The 18,694-nt window shown below is 32.5% G+C and overlaps 1 protein-coding gene across 4 annotated transcripts in view; it reads left to right on the top strand.

The window, feature by feature from the left end:
- The window catches only part of HYCC1 (hyccin PI4KA lipid kinase complex subunit 1), a 51,670-nt gene that overhangs the window by 28,364 nt on the left and 4,612 nt on the right, over positions 1–18,694 (top strand). For 2 of the 4 annotated variants that reach the window (XM_087916532.1, XM_087916533.1), the window contains exons 6-10: positions 1,572–1,687; positions 1,880–1,975; positions 3,052–3,168; positions 5,907–5,998; positions 9,556–9,711. In XM_087916532.1, coding sequence (XP_087772658.1) covers positions 1,572–1,687; positions 1,880–1,975; positions 3,052–3,168; positions 5,907–5,998; positions 9,556–9,711 — 577 coding nt within the window. Of the gene's footprint in view, positions 1–1,571; positions 1,688–1,879; positions 1,976–3,051; positions 3,169–5,906; positions 5,999–9,555; positions 9,712–18,023; positions 18,318–18,694 lie in introns of all 4 variants that reach the window. The other 2 variants (XM_087916534.1, XM_087916535.1) reach the window with 2 other exon arrangements.

Below are 18,694 nucleotides of genomic sequence, written 5' to 3'. Positions count from 1 at the left end.
AGAATTTCAGGCTGCAGCATAATAAAATTGAGAAAAGTGAAGGGGATCTGTATACTTTTTGAACGCACTGTATATTAAATATGGAAAACATTTTGAATGATTTATCTCGATCTGATTTTTTCACATCTCAAAAGACCAGGCATTTTAACAGTGATGATAGATTTTTTTTATATCCACTGTGTTCACTGAAATTAAATATACATTGATAATTTATTATTTACCAAGATTTAAAAAAATCTATATCCACATTACTTCCCAGAAAAATATTTGTAGTGTATGGGCAAATATATTCAATATTTAATATTGCTAATATAGTTAAATATATTTAATATAGTTAAGGCAGGGCAGATTTGAATAAAATATTTTTAGAAAACAACTTTGAAGGTATTAGAAAGCTATTTGTTGTTTTATTAAGTTTTCATCACTGATATTTCCATGCTTTGAAATATGATCAATTAAAATAAAGATATACAGTAATTTTTGCTTTATTGGGAAAATAAACAAAGATATAATAAAAATGAATAACTAAATGGATATTATCCAAAATGGCAATGCACACCAATTTAATTTCAACAAAATGCTAAAAAGGTTCAGTTAATACAATTTCAGAGGGCTATATACTATCTATGGCAGGGGTCGCCAAACTTTTGGACCTCAGGGACCACCAAACACATAATTTTAAATCCCGTGGACCAGAGACTCTGGGAGAATCCCAGAAAAAGTCTGCAAGAAAATTCCCCACCCCGTTTTCCTACCGATCGATCATTCTTTATTTGGGATCACAGGATACCATATCCAGCTCTGTTCTTGGTGGGGTGGGGGAGAGAGAGAGAGAGAGAATGACAGAGACTTTTGGCTTCATGCGAGGAAAGCAGCAGAAGTCTTTCTTTCTCTCCCCCAAACTCTGCCAGAAATTGTGAGACTTGTTGTGCCGATGCAGCCTCTTGGAGAAGGATGCCTTGCAGGGTCTCAAAGATTCATTTCTGGCCGAGTTTGGTGAAGAGAAAGAAAAACTTTTGCTGCTTTCCTTGCATGCAGCCAAAAGCAGAAGAAGAAAGAAGCGGAAAGAAGCAGCCCGGTGACCAGGCAAGGTGTGTGGGATGAGTGGTCCAAGCTTCCCCCCTCCAGCCTTTCCCACCTCCCTTCACTACATTGTGTTGTTTGCAATGCAAGCGACGCAAGCCTTGTGTTCCCATGGGCCAGGTGGGCGGCGCAGCCTTGTGTTCCTGCGCAGCCTGGATTAATTGCTTTGGGGGATTCTTTGCGGGTGACATTTCTCTGTGGATCATCAAAATTTTCTCGCAGAGCACCAGTGGTCCCAGGTCCACTGGTTGGCGACCACTGATCTATGGCATTTATTTATTTATTATTTCTTGCCTTTATTATTTTTATAAATATCTGGGGGTGGCAACATAATATTCCTTCCCTTCCTATTTTCCCCACAACAACTGTGAAATGAATTGGAATTACTGACCTAAAGTCATAGATGTTAAACTGCTTTCTGCTTTCTTTTTTAAAAATTACTAATACTGTCTTTAATGATGTATTGAAAAAAAAACTATTTTGTTTAGCCTTCCAGTATTGGTTCAATGGCTCTTACTGAGGGTGCTTTATCTCAACACGGCTTATCCAGGGTTGTATATAGTGGACCTCATATGCAGAGAGAAATGTTGACAGCACAAAACAGGTAAAATGCATGATGCTGTTTTCAACTATAGAGATTAAAGAAGTAATCTGGGCATTTCCAAATTATCCTTTTCTCAAAAATTTATATTTAACAATTACAGTTTTTTTTTAATTGATTGACCAATGAAGAGGAAATGTTTTGTTTGCATGATTAATTATACTCTTTCAATTAACCATAATCCTTGTTTTATAGATTTGAAGTATTGACATTCCTTTTACTACGGTACAATGCTGCCTTAAGCTATATGCCTGCGGTTTCTCTTCAGTCTTTATGTCAAATCTGTTCAAGGTAATCTTTTTCTGAAGAGATTGATAATAATAAACTAATGCTATAATTATATAAGAATGTATTTCACTAAAAAACAAAAACTTATGTTGGAGAGGAAAAAAAGGCAATTTTGACATAACTGCAATTTACCAAATCTCTCTTAAATAGAAATCAGAATTCAGATCTTCCCAGAGACTTTTTAAATCCATGTATGTATTAATTACATTTTATTGCTTCATGAAAAATATTAATATTCAGTGATCCAGGATTTATAGTAATTTGTGTAATTTGTTACACAAAGCCCTGTTTACTTCCTCAAGTCACCAGGTAAAACACATACCAGACCACATTACTAGATCATATCCCAGGAACTCAGCCTGTCTGCTCAGTCAGAGCAGAAAAGTAGAGAGGAAGAGATTTCAAAAGACTGCTGTAAGCTATTTGTGTAGCAGCTCCAAGTCCCAGGCTCCTTGCGCCATTATATTGTTTTAGTGTGTAGAACAAATAACTTACTCTCTTGCAATCCTTTTCTCTCCAATCTCCCTCCTCTGAGAGAACTTCATAAATTGGCAATAGTTATTTTCTAAGCACTTTTGTAACTTTGAAAAGTTGCAGAACAAATATTCAGGAAGCAAGGATAGTCTATTTTGACAAAAAAAAAAGTTTACTTATTGGTTTGGATCATCTTGAAGGATAATGAGCCCATCAGGAATTACCTACTCGAGAGAATCTAGTATTTTGGAAGCGCAATATTGGGCAATCTACTAATTTTATTTTGGAGATGGAGGATATACTACTATATGTAAAGCTTCTTTTCACTTTGGAAATTTTTTCCCCCAACTGTCATGATAGTGATATAAAATATGTTTCTAAACTTCATCACTAGTATTTAAAAGATCCTGTGTTATGCTCCTAAATAGTATATGCACTTTGCTGACCCACCTGTTTGGCCCATAGAAAAATTACTTGTTTCTTGATTGTTTTGGGAATAGTACTTTCTCACTTTGAAATCCATAATATTTTAAAGTAGTATTGGACAGTGTAATATAGCAAGTTTAAAATAGTAATGGTAATTTTAATATTTGTATTTCTTTTAGAATCTGTGTTTGTGGGTACCCTCGTCAACAAGTACGAAAATATAGAGGCATAAACAGCAGAATTCCAGTCTCCTCTGAATTCATGGTTCAAATGTTAACAGGGATTTATTATGCTTTGTAAGTTCAGTAAATGTATGTCTTGTATATATATGTGATAGTGAATTTTAGAGCACGTTATATATAAAATACAAAATGGAATGCTTATTTACATGATAGCAGAGGCAGAATTTAGAGCTCTCACAGTTGACATTCTCAGGTAAGAATTTTTCAACTTTCTTGCTATTGTTTTTATAAACTGTCCAAAGTGACTTCCTGAATGGCAGCTGATTTTGGCAGCTGATTTTGGCCCCACAAAATGAAAAAAAAAACCTGCTTATGATTTCTGTTAAGTAAAACTATAACAGACATGTAGTTTCATAAGGGAAAAACTGCAAAATCTATACTAATCCTGATTAGGACCAATCAGATGTTTAAAAACATTCTATAGACTACCCTTCCTCTCCCTAAAATTCTGGTTTCACATGGGACAGTGGTGGGAATGGAGCTGACAGAGCCACTTGTTAAAAATTTATCAGCAAACCACAATATGGACATGGCAGTGATTAAATATCCTACACCCATAGGCTGGTGATTCTGAAATTATTACAGATAATTCTCATTTAACAACCATTGATCATTTGAAGTTATAATAGTGCTGAAAGAATTGTTCTTTTGCCTGGTCCAATTTGAAGTAATGGCCCCCATGGTAATGTGACCAAAATTTGAATGATTGGCAGTTTGCTCATACTTAGGATCACAGAAGTGCTCAACTCCACCCACCTATCCCCAATTCTTAGCCAACATAAACTTGTCTACCTGCATTGAAATCAACACTGGGTAAAATGAAAATATATACATATTACATGATAGAAACATGCCAAATAAATATGCCAAATCTTGAATTTAATGTAGTCCTATAGTTTTTAAATGTCCAAATTTCTTTTATAGATAGCATTCTGTTTGAAAATTATCTAATCTAAGCTTCTAATGAAGAATTTTCGTGAATTCCTGGTGGTTAAGATGTTGCTATTTTCCTGGTTAGGAAAACATTGAGAAGGCAAATTTGCATTCTGGTACAATAATAGTCATGATAGAAACATCGTAATTGAGATACAGCATATGATTGTATTTTAAAAGTAGCAGAACCTCATAACTGCTTTGAAGTAGTGATGTAGAGATGATATTAATTTTTTCCATGCATAAATTTTATCAATGTAGTCCAATCACTTCTATGAGGTATGTCTGTCTGTCTGTCTGTCTCTCCAATATGTTTGTGTATGTGCATGAATATCCATATACAACATAAATATGAAATATAGTCATATATATGAAATATGAAATTATATATATGTGTGTGTGCGCGTGTGTGTGTATGTGCGTGTGTGTGTGTGCGTGTGTGTGTGTGTGACAAGCTAATAACTTTTGGGAGAAGGTGATGGGTTTAGACTGGAAATGTAGAGAAAGAGTTAAAGCATGAATATCCATAAAGAACAAGCCATTTAATAGTTTCAGCTAATTCTCAGTTCAGAGCCACAATTGAATCCAACATTTCTGTTAGTAAACAAGGCAGTGTTTAGATATATTTTCTCCCTTTTATAATCTTTTTTGCCACAATTGTTAAGCAAATCATTGTAGCTATTAAGCGAATCATGCAGTCTTAAAGTGAACCTGGCATCCCCCATTGACTTCACTTTCTAGAAGTTGGTTGGGAAAATAAAAAATGGTGTTCACATAAAGCTGGGACAGTGCAACTGTCATAAATATTTTCCAGTTGCCAAGAACTAGTCATGTCACTTTTTTTCAGTGCTGTTGTAACTTTGAATGATTCCTAAATAAATAGTTGAAAGTTGAGGACTACTGTATCTCCAAAGACAAATTTGGGGAAAACAGATACAACAAGCCATTTAATAGTTTCATAATTAACAGATTGAAAATGTTAGAGATTTTAATTACATCAATGCTTTATCCCATCTCACTTGATACTTGCTAATATGTGTGTATAAGAAGGATTAATTTTTTTATAGGTATTAGGATTTTACAGTGTTTGCCATGTGGCTTTAAAAAGAGTAACTTAAAAATCCATTCAGTGAGTTGAATTCATGACCACCTTGAAATACAGACCAGGGGTGGATGTCAAATGGGTGGAATTTCATCATGCATGTTGCAAGAAATTTTCAGGCTTTCCTCTGGTTTCAATAGAGTTGCAACATTTTATCTTTTTTGTTTTTTTCCTGTATTATTATACTTAAGATATCCACTACTGCAATACTGTTCTTTACTGATAATAACAGGAAACAAAGCTACTGAATTTGAATAGTATGGTTAGGGATCGTCTTGGGCATAAAAAAAGAGTATTGAGCAACAAATCATTGAAATCTTATTTGTTTATAAAATACTACCTTTAAGCACAATGAAACATCATCTTCTTGTTCCATCATAATGACTGGTCCATTTTGAATTCATTAAAATAGACCAGAATGTTATAACAAAATATATAAAGAATCAATTGCTAATCTGATTTTCCAAAATACTATAGCAGTTGCAATATATATATTTCTTACCTAAGATTACAGAAGGGAATAAAATAAGATGACCTAGACATAGTTATTGGCTAGAAATAAAATATATTCTATAATCATTGAAATATTTCCTAATATTACTAATTTTTCTTGAATGTATGGTTTTTGTATTTGTAATATTATAAACCATTTACTAAATATCTGTTCATGACTAATATGCATGGCTATGATAATGAAAGAATGATCATACTATATTATAACATGCAGTCAGTTTCATTTTTTGGCTTAACATTCTAGTTATAATGGAGAATGGGATCTGGCTCGTAAAGCAATGGATGATGTTTTATACAGAGCACAATTGGAGTTATATCCAGAACCACTATTGGTAGGTGTTTTGTGTCAAAATTATTCTTCTTTAGGTTTTAAATTTATTTTGAATAATTTTGTAGTTTTAACTTACATAATTAAAGTAGCTTACAAAAATATAAAATGTTTATTTCATCATTATCATATCATCATCATCATAAAATCTTTATTCAGTCACAGTCCAGCTAAAATGCTTAAAATAATTGAAAAAAAAAGCAAAGTCTCTGAAAATCATATTCTCATATATTGTGTGGCAGTTATAGAATTCTGTAACAAGAAACAAAAACTAACAAAAACAGATTATTGACAGGTTGAATTGTTTTTGTAATAAAATATTTATGTAGTGGAAAAATACAAGAACAAAATGGATATCCTAAGATTATGGAGTTTTGTAACAGACATCACTATCTGATTGTTTCTTGACTTGCATTATCACTGTCAGAAAATCTAATGCACCACAATGTGTAAAGTACTTTTCCTAAAGATTTCAGTGGACAGGGTCTTTGTGCAGGAGCTCCCAGTAATTTAATAATACTGATTGTGTGCTGTAGAGCAAAGGTCCCCAACTCCCAGGCCATGAACCAATCCATGGCCTATTAGAAACCAAACTATGCAATTGGAGGTGAGTGACACCAAGTAAGCAAAGCCTTATCTGTATTTGCAGCAATTGGTCTTGAATTGACTAGAAGGTAACATTGAAAGTTTAGTATCCTGATTCTGTGCTGTACAGGTAGCCTTTTACTTAAGAGCAGTCACTTAGCAATTGTTCAGAATTACCAGGAGCATTTCCTCAGGAGCATTTCCAACCTAGTTTTGAAATTCTGATGTCCATCCCTTTCCCACGTCACAGGATTACATTTTCATTATATTATTATAATTCCTCTTTTTAACAAAGGTACATGAAATAAACTTGATAGTAATAGTCCAATCAATAATGTATTGAGCAATACCTGCAAACTCTGACAGGCACTCTGATTGAAATTTTCACCTTGAATAGAAAATGAATCAGTTTTAGGTGACGAACAAATTGTGTTTGTTTACTATTACATTATCAAGATACATTATCAAGATTGTGAAAAAAACTAAAAAAGAATAGAAACTTAGTGTTGGCATCCTCTCTCTGTGATGAATTCTTGGATTTTAGAAATGCTGTTGACTCTACAGCTAATTCTCAATTCAGAGCCACAATTGAACCCAACATTTCTGTTAGTAAACAAGGCAGTGTTTAGATATATTTTTCTCCATTTTATGATCTTTTTTGCCACAATTGTTAAGCAAATCATTGTAGCTATTAAGTGAATCATGCGGTCATCCCCACTGACTTCACTTTCTAGAAGTTGGTTGGGAAAGTCAAAAATGGTGTTCACATAAACCCAGGACAGTGCAACTATCATAAATATTTTCCAGTTGCCAAGAACTAGTCATAAGTCATTTTTTTCCATGCTGTTATAACTTTGAATGATTACTAAATAAATAGTTAAAGTTGAGGGCTACTGGTATCTCCAAAGACTAATTTGGGGCAAACAGATATTGATAAATGATAAATTTATCAAACATTGATAAATGTTTTTTTCATTTATCAACACATTCCACGATAGCACTTGTGTAAGAGTTAAATGTAATCTGAATAGGATAGATTACAATACCTATGCAAAAGATTGTAAGACAAGTTTATATTTTAACATTTAACTTTTCAGTCTTACTTTTCAATCTTAGTTCAAATTCTACCACTTAAAGTAGCTGATTTTTGCACAATGTTGGAAACAGCCTCATGTTCCATCAGAGGGGATGATTATTCAAAAAATTTCAAGTTGTGCAGAAATGGACAAATTAACCTTGGCATTAAAAAATAAAGACACTTTAATATATTAGAACAGCTGGAACTGCTGGTACAAATGGATAGACCAAAGATAGATTTCACACTAAAAGGCAAAAGAGAATAGGATAGAACCGTAGTAGTGATATACAGATATATGTACAGATTAAGTATGTATATGGCATAAAATAAGGATAAAAAGGAGGTCTTCCCAAACTGTTGAAGATGAAAATGTTTTTAATTGTTTTCTATTTTTTTCTTTTTCTTCTTCCTTTCTTCTTTTCCTTTTCTCTCTTACATTTATGTATGTGTTGTTGGTCTGTTTTAATTGTAAAATCAATAAAAATTATTTTTAAAAAATAAAATAAAGTAGCTGATTTAAATACTCCAGTATTATTGCATGCAATTGTAATGCTGCTTTCAATAATGTTTTTTTCACTTTAGGAAGGATTTAAGTGCATAAGCCCATCACTTTAATGGATAACACTTAGTAAATTAACAAGACTTAAGACCATAAAGGCAAAATGATACAGAACTGGGTCCTTATTATAATTACAGAGTGCTGAAATCTAGATTTCTCTGAGCAATTTGGGATTTCTGAGATATGTGCATCAAAAAAACCTTCATGATTAGAATCTTGAATGCTGAAAGCTGAAAGCAAAGCAGTTCTGCAGGCAGATACAGGCATATTCAACACAGTGCTTTGCTCTTGTGGCTTATGAAAATGTATTTTTATATTGCAATATTCATACACATACTGTAGTTTAAGTGTATCATTTCAATTCTATAAAAATTCCCATGCTATATTTTTATCAGATAGTTGGAGTGTATTCCTGTTTTTTTTTTTAACCTTCAAGTCCATTTTAACTCTTTGCAATTGTCTGGACAAATCCATGCAGTTTTCTTGACAACATTTTTAGAAACAGTTTGCCATTGCCTTCTTTCTAAGGCTAAGAGAGCATACTTGGTTTAAAGCATCTGGTGGCTTCACTATGGCTAAGGCAGGACTGGATTCATGTGTTGGAGTGCAATAACCATGAACACAGCAGGCACCTGTAACTTCAACCAATTTTCCCAATGTCTTAAAGACAGTTGTAGGTAGATGTTGTGTTCATATCATTGTTCTGCATAGTCCAGACACATTTTTGTCTTAAAAATAGTTGCTCTGCACAGTCCTACTATATATATCTGCAACATTATATTAATCGGAAACCATAAATATTCCATACTACAGAGAACAGCAATTTTTAGCAGGGTCCTTGAGCACCAAGAGGAAGTCTCACTAGTGAGAAAGCAACAATCTGTTTCTACTAGATTGTTCATCAAGTAACTGGCAGAAAATGCTTTTCTGGACTGCATGCAGATACATATTTCCATCCTATAGTCCAAAGCACTGCTTCATTATTTTTCTTAGTCTCAAAGATTTCAGCTACTGAAAAAATGATTGCACAGAGAAAATAAATTGTCAGGAAAAAGAAATCTATACTCTGTTCAGTGGGTGGCTTAAAAAAAGATGAGGAAATGTAATCATTAATGGGATTTGGCAATAGCTTTTAAAGCAAATGTTTTCTGATTGAAGTCTTTAATCATCTGAACTAAAGCTGTAATTGTGAACAGATGGAAGTCAAATTACTACCTCTCTTGATTTTTGTCATATCTGATGCAATTTTTGATGTATGATAAATATTGTTTCAATTCAAAAGCCATGTTAATGTGACAATCTCACCCACATTTTGTTTAATTATTGTTATTTTCTTTAGGTAGCTAATGCAATAAAAGCTTCATTGCCTCAAGGTGCCATAAAATCTAACAAAGAAGGTACTAAATGTATTCAGGTTGAAATTACTCCTACAGCATCTAGGATATCAAGAAATGCTGTGACCAGTATGTCTATTCGGGGCCATAGATGGAAAAGGCATGGTAAGAATTTTGTTTCTAAAAATATTAATAAAACCATAAAATATTAGTTATACCATAACAGGAATTGATATTCCAAAATTGATATATCATGATTATTTAAAAATTGATATTCTTAATTATACTAATAAAAGATCCCATACATAGTACAAAAAGGCCAAATAACTTTTTTGTTATTTTATTTCTCTAACATAAAGAGATTTTATGTCTTTTTTGTTTTCATTAGCATAAGAAACCAAGCAATGCTTATTTTACAGTTCATCATACATTATTTGTCAATTAATGTTATAATTATATTAAAATTCTTTTGATTTCAAATTTATCATTGTTTCAAAGTAATTATTGACATGATTGATTGATCATGTTATTTTTCTTAATCTGACATAAATTACAGCAGTGTTTATAAGTTTGTTGCCATTAATGAAAGTTTTATACTGATTATTGCAGAGTGGTTTTGTTTTTCATGTACTATGCCTTATACATTATAGATATAGCAAACATAGTTGGAACTGCTAAGGTATTTCTATCTTTTGATACACATTCAGCACTAGAGAATAGATTCATAAATCCAATAATGATTTTGTGGCTTTAAGGTTAGATGCAGAATAGATAGTAATATTAGTTTATTTGAACACAAAGAAGATATAATTTACTAAATAAACTATAGCAGAGTTCTTTTCCTATATTTTTGATTAGTGATAGCAATAGTTAGTTTCTCATTGCTACCTTGTTAAGAGCTTATAACGGAGATACTGATATATTACTTCAAATCAATAACTAACACAGAGTTTTGTTTTTGTCTAGCTAATGTAGTTTCCAATATTTTATATAAGTATAAATATATTGGTAATCCAGAAAAGATACATATCTTGCACTTTTCACACACTACTTTTACTACTGTTACCTTTCTGCAGGAGTCATGCTTGATGATACAGGTGCTGAAGTTCAAGAGGCAATGGTTAGGACAAATGTTTGCTGCAGCAGATAACAAACAATAAGGCAAGAGGCTTGATAGTATTAGTAAAGCAACTGACTGCAATAAAGATGAAATGTTATTCTATTAAGAAGAAGGATAATTTGAGAGGTATGAAAGCATTGCTGCAGATCCTTAAGTATCCAATATATTGGATACTCTTCCCTTCAGGAAAATAATTTCATAAGGTAACAAAATGAAGAGGAAATAAAGTACCATTTGGCTCCTGGTGGAGACTTTGAGGATTATTTTATAGATAAATTTCCCATCAAATTACTTTAATTTATTACAACTATATGTAAGAGCTTCTACATCTAATTACTTCTGGTGGAAAGGAGCCTGCATCCGACAGGTTATTATTAGAACCTGACTTGTTAGGAAAACAAGTCTAGAAGTTTAGATTAGTTTAGTTAAACAAATATTGACTTGTTCAATGTTCTGTTGGAAGAACAATAGTGGGAACAATAGAAAAATGTGTGCCAGAATATTTGTTTGATTATTGTATGACTGAATTTTGAATATTGTTAATTATCTGTGATATGTGAAACAGAATATGGAAAGAAATGCGGAGACATCTTTGTAAAATGTTGATTGATAATTTTGCTTCAAGATAAATTATTTCCATATTTAGTATAATTATTTATTTATTAGTTTGAAAGGGGTGACGTCTTTTTGCTTTTTCAATATTGCTACCTCAGTTTTTGAAGTTGATTAGAATTCTTTGGATTGCATATCCCTTAAGATCTGGACTAAAAAGACTGGATCGCCTATTGCAGCTCAATATGCTATGCAATTGTGAGATGGAACTATTCATTGAAATATATCATTGAGATCCAGACAAAATAACAAGTATGTTTAATCTTCATGACCTTGTGGAGAAATTATATTTTGAGAAAATAATAGTTTTCTGCTGTTTTCAGAAGTATGTTTCATGCTCTGTCTTATTCAAAAGTACTGGTTTCTATTTTTTAGTCAATTGGTTACACATAGGCCTAATTCAGAATTAGAAAGAATACTAGATTTGGTGTTTATTTTTCCTTCTGGATTATAATAGAATATGTAGGAGGCTTAATTTTTTGTGTCTATAATGCAGTGGCTGGACATTCACATACTATAAGATTAATTCACATCTTGGTAAATTGAACAGAACTCTTCAATTATCTAAAATAGATGCTTTGCCTTAAACTGTGGTACTATGGGTTTCCGGTTTGGGTTTCTTCAGCGACAGACCGAAATCTGTGATCGTGCACGGTTTTGATCTGTGCTCGCCACTGGAGCACCCCGATCCTTTGGATTCGGGGCTGAAGGCACCCCGTAGAGGTGGTAAAGAATGGGGAGATTGCTAGCTGAGTGGAGGGGAACCGCATCTCTCCTCCTTGGCTGGTCTAAACTCCCTTTTCCGAAGGCAGTTGCAGCAGTGGTCAGAAATGGCCACCTCAAAGAAGAACCTGACTGGATAAGATTGTGCAGGTGGAAGACAAAGAGGAAAGCAGGACAGACCAGGCTAAACAACAGAGAACATCTAAACAAGGTACCCTGAATCTAAAAGTACTTAGAGGGATACTTCTGAAAGAAGACTTTTAAGCAGCAAAGGAGAGAGAAAAGGAAGTTAAAAACCCTTTTTTACCTATATATTGACAATTGCAAATGGTATGGAAAGAAATCTATATTAATTTACTTTGACACTAATAGGCAACTTTAAGCTGAAATTTAAGTGTCAAAAGGAGAATAAAGATTTTTTCTTTGGTCATTTTAAAGTCCTAAAAAGGAGAAGAGTGGAGGCAAAAGGGTGGAATTTGGAATAATGAAAAATGGAGTGCCACCTGGAAAAATAAAGAGGATTAACAGCGAAACTTTGAAAAGACTCCCAAGGATACATTGTAACTGAAACCTTATTAAAAGATACAGTAACCCACAGAAAGGAAAAGTAAAGAAAAGAAACAAGAAGGTACAGTCTGGGATCATTTGGTGATATAAAAAAAAAATTGGCATTGTTTTTTTTCTTTCTTTTTCTGTTTTTAGTTAAAGTCAATCAGGTGGTTGTTCAAAAGTGTTTAAAATGGTATCACTCCTGGAGGAATTGAAGATGAATCTTAAAAAACAGAAAGAAGATAAAGAAAAGGGAGGAAGATCTTTTGGCTTCATATTTGAATTTCTTGAAATGGAGATCCTGAACTATGAAAAGCAAAAGGAAAAGCTTCAAGAGCAAGAAGAAGGGAGGGATAAAGAAGAAGCCATTTTCAATGATCAAATAATGCAAAGTGTGGTAATAAGGGGAAAAGGGGAGAAAGGAGTTAAAAGTTTGAGATCAAAGGGAACAACCAAAAAGAAAAATAGTCTGAAAAGGAAGTATAACAGCAAGGAGAAGCAGAATTTTCCACAGAAGGGAAAATTTGAGAGGGAAGGGTATAAAAAAGGGGATGTGAAAAAGGAGGGGAAGATAGAAAGGGAAAGAACCCATGAGGGACAAAAGCAGGAAATAAAGAAAAAGGGGAAACGTACTAGGATTAAAGGTATTTGCTCGGCTAGAAAACACAGAGACAATGGCTAAATTAAGTTAAAAGTGAGGTTTCTGCAAAGGTACAAAAGATAGCGTTGTGAAAGTAGAATACTGTAATGAGTTAGAAATGAAATAAGTAAATAATCTATGAGATAAAATTGTATTGTTATGTAATGGTATGTTTATTTATAATTAATGCAATAATCAAGAAGAGAGAGAAACACTGTAACTGTTTCTAAAGATTGATAAAATATTGAAAAGAAATGTGAAAGATTTATAAGGAAATTTATACCAGTTACTAGAATGAATTTGAATAATTATTTTGCTTATTAATAGTAAATAACTTATAAGATAAAACTGTATGCCTATCCAATGGTATGCTTATTAACAGTTAAGTAATAACGAAGAAGGGAGGGAAATATTTCAACTGTTCTCAGAGATTGATAAATATTGAAAAGAAACGTGAAAGATTTACGAGGCTCATACCAGTACAAAAATGAATTTGAATAACTATTTTGTTCACTAATGTTTATATATATATTGTTTTTGCTATGTTTCTAGAATTTTTTTTTACATTTTTAAGGGGAAGTACCAAGCAGAGTCTGAATGATGAAATTTGCATGATATAAAATAGATATTAGAAATTTGAATGTTATAATTTTAGAATGCTCAAATTTAATGTTTAATGAAGTTTCATAAGATAATAACAATAAGACTTAAAGGTGTTGCATTCCGATTAGCAATCAGAGGGAATTTTGCTTTTTAAGAAGGTTGGAAGAGAACATAATGAAATTGTAAACAAGACAGACGAAAGTATAAGTATAATGAATAAAAAGATATAGAAATTTAGGTAAAAGAAATACAATTAAATAAGAAGAAAATGAGATAATCATAAAAGAAAATTAAGAGAAGTAAAGGGAGAAATAGTGAGAAGTTGGAAAAAGAGTAATAAGATATGAAGCTGAATATATAAGATGAATATGCATATGAAATTGTGTCTGTATGGAAATGTGATAACCCAGAACCATGCTGTACTCAAATAAGACGTTTTATTTGTTTTGTTAAAACTCAATAAAACTTTATTTAAAAAAACTGTGGTACTATGAGACAAAGTAAAGTTTGCAAGATGTGGAAATCAGACAAATTTTACTTAGATCATAAAACTATAGACTAATGAGAATTTTGTGATAAACAATGGTAATGCTGATTGGAATAATTAATCCCTATTAAAAATGGCAGGTAATTTAGTTAGTATTTAATGTTAAAGCAAAGAAACTACAGAAAATTTTGAATTTCTTTCTTATTCAATATGTGTATATATGTATTATAGGGAAAAAATCAGTTAAATATAAATACCACCTGTAATTTAGATGCTATAATTTTAAAAAACAGGCAATATTTTCCTTCTGCTAATTTGACATTCATACAGGTTTTTTAAAATTTTATTTCCACGTGCAACTTCAGCTATTTTGTAAACTATGGCCTATGCAGAATGCCTGGATTAGAATGCAGAATTATTAGAATGCAGAATTATGCAGAATGCCTGGATTATGTGATCTCATCATTGTTTTAAAGCAATTTTCACTTTGTGTGATGTAGTTGTTATAGAAGAAAAACATCTTTCCTGTACATTTCATAACATTCTGCAAAAAAGAACGGAATTGAGTATTTGCAACAGAAACCACAACCCGTTAGAGGTAGACTTCTATTCAGAGATAAACCAGGCTTTAATATTGGTTCGAGAGTGCAGGAAAGAGGGTATCAAAAGGAGAAAGGCACCGTCTCAGGAAAATCGGAGTATGTTATTTTGTTCCCCAAAGCATCAGACATTTGGAATGCCATGGAAGTAATGGAAATTCCATGTATCCATGTTTGACCTATAAGATAAAGGTGTTGCTGTACTTCAGGTTCTATCATTATTGTGGGGCATAAAGTCCAGAGAGTAACAGCTTTGTTGTTTCTCAAAAGGAGACCTGTCATTTTGTTCAGGTTTTTGGGCTAGAATAATGTATAAGTGTTGTATTTATATACATAAATAAATGAATTGATAAGTAATGGGCAGACAAGCAGCCTAATGTGCTATACACTGTAAATTTTATTAAAAATAGCACCATTGCTCCCATTTGCGGGCATGGGAGTTCTAGTCAAAACCTGTTCAAAGCATTTTTTATTTTCCAGTGGGCATAGTCTTATTGAAAGGCAATCAGTTACCAAAAGGGGATATTTATGGAAATCTGTTCTTATTTAATCAGTTAATTTCAGATTTGTAAACTTCTTCTGAAAAGATATTTTATTATTTTAATTGAATTCTGTAATATGTTACGTCATTATTTTTCCATTTGATAGTTAGGTGCTTACTTTGTAAAAATGCTTATGATGGCTCAATACTTTTCACTTCCTTTTTCCTTTTCCTTTAAAAAGTGGTTTTGACTATGTCTATATAGCATCTACACATACTTTTTCAGTTTGGCAGAGCATTTCATTTTTAAGATTTATGTCTTGATACAACTTTTATTGTATCATTTTTTAATTGAAAAGAAGGATTAGGGGATACATGATAGCAGTGTTCCAATCTCAGGGGCTGCCACAAAGAAGAGGGAATCAAGCTTTTCTCCAAAGTATCTGACGGCAGGACAAGAAGCAATGGGTGGAAACTAATTAAGGAGAGAAGCAGCTTAGAACGAAGGAGAAATTTCCTGACAATTAGAGCAATTATTCAGTGGAACAACTTGCCTCCAGAAGTTATAAATGCTCTAACACTGGAAGTTTTTAAGAAGAGATTGGATAACCATATGTCTGAAGTGGTGTAGGTTTTCCTGCCTAAACAGGGTTGGACTAGAAGACCTCCAAGGTCCCTTCCAACTCTATTATTCTATTCTATTCTAATTTTATTAGAACTTGCTTTGTTTCAAACTTTAGCTAAACTCACTGTCCCATTTATTCCTCAGCTATTTCAGTGAAACTATCCTATATACTCAGCTATCTTATATACTTTGGAATTGTTTTTACTTTTTTCCTCTTCCCATGTCCTTTTGTTATATATAATGACTTAGAAATCAATAAATTGAAATGTACATTGAAATGTTCATACATTTGTTAGGGTGGCACATTTCATTTTGATCCTTCATAGAGAGAAACAAAATCCTAAAGTAATCTGAATTGAGTTGGAACTGTGATGCTTTGTGCTCTGAAGCAATGTAGAGAGGTCATTTGCAAAAAAAAAAAAAACAATGACTCTGTGCCCACTACATTTAATTTTTATTTCATGTAAGACCTTTGAGGAGAAGCGGAAAGAGAAAGGGAGATGTTTGTATTATAAGGAAATCTCTTTAGTAGCTCCCTGATCATTCTAGATGTTTCAGTTTCAAATACCCACATAATCCATTGGAGTTGGGTAGCTACTAAATTCATAGGAAGGAAAGGGAGGGAGACAGGTGTGAACTTGAATCACATTTTTTTTTGTAGTCATCCATTTTGTCCCAAAATAAAGCAAACTATTGGCTTCATTCTAAATCTCTTTAAAGAATTGAAAGAGTGCTGTTATCCAAAATTCTGTCACATATAAAATTGGATAGATTTCATATGCTCAGTAGTTCTATAGCTGTATATTTTTCTGTTAAAAAAGCTACAGCTGTTTGTGGATTTTCCAAGAAGTTTACAGAAAGTATAGAGATCTGATATACTGGTCTATTTCTTGAATTGCCAAATCAGATTAAATCCAAATATGGTCAGTGCCCATCACTTTTTCTAAATATTTCGATTCAGTACATAAGTATACAACTATGAGGTCATTGTAACTAGTCAAATGTGTGCTGAAAGCATCAATCATCAAATACTGCAGAATAAGTGATAAGTGAGTTGATGGTGATATATCCGAAATGCAGTTTTCATGAATTAGGACAATTGTGATAAAGGAATCTTGCTATTTATATTTCTTTTTCCATTGTACAATCTTTCTATAAATCAAACTCAATAAGAGATTCATATATAAAAATATGTTTAATATTGTAATGCTTCTAAATGACACATTTACAATATTTTATTGATATTATTTGCATTGGAAATTGTGCTATCATTAGTTAAACTATTGTGTAGGTTTTATAATACAAGAGTATTAGAAATAACTTTAAAATTCATTGAACAAAAACATATTTTTGAAACTATTGTAACATATTAATTTAAGCATTCATTTAATCTGCATTTTATTTTCTTTAATTTTATGCATTTGCTACAGAAATAGGTAGAAGAGATGTGTGATATAAAGTATGCAGCATTCACACTTTAGTTTTAATAAAGCCTTATTTGTCTTAATTCCCAGTTTATATAGAAATGGGAAGACTGAGTGCATTGTCTCTGCTGTATGCTTCTAGTGATAACAAGATAAATGATATGGACATTGGTCCTTGTGAGGAAGCAAATCACTGGTTCTGAGATACTAATGAAAACTAGCATCTCAGTAAAATGTTCCATATACTGTTAGTGGATATATTTAAACTAAATGTTAATGTATTTATATATTGAACTTCTTTAGTTATTTAAATATTTTTTTCAGTTGCGCTCGGCTCCAGAGTTCACTTTTATGATAATAGACTCTCTATTTACTGCAACCTATATTCCATCCCATTTTCAGAAACATTGTATGGATTAATATCTCTAGACATCATGAAAGAACTCTCTTTACTAATGACAGGCCAGGAAATTAAACCTCTGACTTTGAAACCTTCAGTCTGTCAGGTTTTCTGTCCAATTCGTGTCTTTTTGTTTGTCTCCATGGTTTTTGTTTCAGCCATCTTTTTTCTTTCTTTCTTTTTTTCTTTTTGTCTTATTCATCTTTAATTCTAGAGCAACCAGATAATACTAATGACACTACTGAATCGGGCAACTTTGTTATACCCGAGATTAGTGTCACAAATGTGGCTGGAGAGAGAACCAGGAATGGGGAAAAAAACAGAATGCCAGGAGAGAGTGATCAACATATTCAGGGTGTACAGGAAATTCCTACAGAGCCTAGAGTTGACAGCAAAAGCTTGCCAGAGATCAGGAGGCAAAAATCTGTAAGAAAAATTATGGAGGATGGAATAAGCTCACCTGGCAGAATGCAATTTTAGCAGAGCACTTTGTAGCTACATTCAAAAGGTATCAACTGAAAGGGTCATGGCTGCATGTTTTAAAGATTTTAGTAATCAACAATAGACATCTGCATGTACTTTTAGTCAAACACAATTGCATGCTTTGCACATAGAGCTGATCTCTGTGCTCCACATATTGATAGCATACTGACAACAAATAGATTTATCTTAGCTTGGGAAACCACACTGGCAGATTTCAAATTTCATTAACGTTAAACTTGGACTTTTTAGTTCTGAGTCATTCCAGCATTTTTATTTTACACATTTGAAATAACCCTTTCTTTCAAGTGTATATAAACAATATCAATTTATTTTAATGTTTTCCCATCTGTTACAATGATGATTCCAGAATCATTACTAAATTTAACTCTTTAGTACAGAATG

The sequence above is a fragment of the Pseudonaja textilis genome, chromosome Z, assembly GCF_049901715.1.
Source record: "Pseudonaja textilis isolate UNSWEBS1 chromosome Z, rPseTex1.2, whole genome shotgun sequence".
In the NCBI taxonomy this organism is placed as follows: domain Eukaryota; kingdom Metazoa; phylum Chordata; class Lepidosauria; order Squamata; family Elapidae; genus Pseudonaja; species Pseudonaja textilis.
Note: the sequence above shows the minus strand (reverse complement) of the source record. Positions and strands in the feature narration are given on the sequence as shown.